Source organism: Octodon degus, unplaced genomic scaffold, assembly GCF_000260255.1.
Source record: "Octodon degus isolate 3935 unplaced genomic scaffold, OctDeg1.0 scaffold00054, whole genome shotgun sequence".
Lineage (NCBI taxonomy): Eukaryota > Metazoa > Chordata > Mammalia > Rodentia > Octodontidae > Octodon > Octodon degus.
Window position 1 is genome coordinate 12,577,489 of NW_004524630.1, and position 1,861 is coordinate 12,579,349.

Genomic DNA, 1,861 nt, shown 5'->3' on the forward strand with positions numbered 1-1,861 from the left:
GGCCATGTCCAAGCTTCGCCTAGTAGGAGCTGCGCTGCCAAAACGCGGTACACGTCACATGTATCGCTTTATGTCCGTGAATCTTCCAAGAAGGTACAGTGCCGAGAAGGCTCAAGTGCACTGGGTCAAGTGCACTTTCAACTTCCTAATCTTTTGAAGACTCTCCTGATTCCCACAGTAGCTGTCCAGTTTACATTCCCACCAGCGTCAAAGCTGCCTTTTCCTACTTTCTCAGAAGACCCAGTTGCAGCGTCCAGGAAGCACATCTGGCCCTCCCCAAGCCTCAGGCAGCCGGGGGAGGGAAGCTCCGGGCTGTGCTCCCCACCTGGCTTCACTTCCCTCTCCCTTCTGCTCCACAGCGCGGCTGAACCTGAACGAAGTAGAAAACCAGTGGCGACTAAACCAGCTCAACAACGCCGCCACCGCCCTGGTCTTCATCACTGTGGTTTTTAACGTTTTCATCACAGCCTTCGGGGCACAGAAGACGGGCTTCCCGGCTGCCAGGGCCTCCGGGGGTCCCCTCTGAAGAAGCATGGAACTTGGTGAGGAGGAGCCTGGGGTCCCCAGGTGGCCCTGCACTCACCCGCTTGGGGCTGTGGGGTCCCAGGGAGGCCCCCTCTGGGGTGGTCCTTGAAGGATGAAAGGACTCCGCAGGGCCTGCCCTGAGCCCTTTCTTGGGCACTGGTGGCTTCTCCCTCAGCCAAGGGCGCAGACCATTCCGCAGCCTAAGATGGGCTGTGGGGGAATCCAGGGCCTGGGGTGTGATCCCCAGCCTTGGGCAGCTCTATCACAACTCTCCCTTGCTTCCCCCACAGAAACTGGGTCCAGAACTGCTTCTCTCCTTCCTCCCAGACCTGCCGGGCTGATGGCATTTTCCTCCGTCCTTGGGCTGTACAAGGGCCCTTGGCCCCCTCGCAGCTCCTGAACGATGCTCCGCTGGGTGAGATGACCGGACAAGGTCTAAAGCCCTGAGCACACTCGATTCTGCCCTCCTGGGATTCCTTCCCAGGCAGAATCCTGACTGGAGGAGCTGTGAATCCCGCTCTCTGTTCCCTCTCTGGCTTCTGCTCCAGGCTGTTTCCTTTCTGTAAAATGAATTCTTTCCCTCCATAAAGACTTCTGCAAAGCCACTCTGAGTCCATCTTTTGTGGTTAGGGCTAAGGCTCCAACCCCAGGGTGGGCATCTGCATGCGCTTTCTTTCAGGGTCGTAGAAGGAACTTTTAGGACCTTATAGGTCCTAATCTGTAGTGGATTACAGATGAGCCACTTCCTGACTGATCAGACAGGGTGTGATCAAAACATACAGGGAAGGGTTCAATTTAAAGAATTTTTCAAAAAAAAATTTTAAAAAAAGAATTTTTCAAAATAAATAATTTATTAAAAATGTATGGGCCAGGGAGATGGCTCAGTAGAATAAGTGTTTCCCTGGCAAGTGCAAGGGGCTGAGTTCAATCCCCGGTTCCACCAAAAATAATAAATAAATAAAATACAAATAAAAATGCAGAAAGAATTTATTACAACCAAAGACACATTGTACCCCAGTGTGGTGGCACACCCATGTAATCCCAGCATGGGCTGAGCTAGGAGGATCTCTGAATTTTAGACTAGCCAAGGCCACCTAATGAGCTCAAGGATGCCTTGGCTACATAGAGACCTTGTCTCAAACCCCCTCCCCAAAATACTTTGCTATTAATCTCTTTTGCTTCAAAAACACTAATCCCAGGGCAGGCAAGATAGCTCAGGGGACTAAAGTGCCTGCTCAGGGGGGCCCAGCCCTAGCTCAGTTCTTTAAGTGGCTGCTTCCACAATGCTGGCAGCCTCAGTTTGCTGTAGTTCGATGCCCACAACACTCCAGCCATG

General features: G+C 52.5%; 1 protein-coding gene across 1 annotated transcript in view; it reads left to right on the top strand.

Moving 5' to 3' along the window:
* The window catches only part of Ninj2 (ninjurin 2), a 123,195-nt gene extending 121,901 nt beyond the window's left edge, over positions 1-1,294 (top strand). The window contains exons 3-4 of the mRNA XM_023717694.1: positions 236-542; positions 816-1,294. Of these exons, the coding sequence (XP_023573462.1) occupies positions 236-526 (291 nt within the window). The 3' untranslated portion in view covers positions 527-542; positions 816-1,294. The remainder of the gene's footprint in view (positions 1-235; positions 543-815) is intronic.
* The last annotated feature ends 567 nt before the right edge of the window (positions 1,295-1,861 follow it).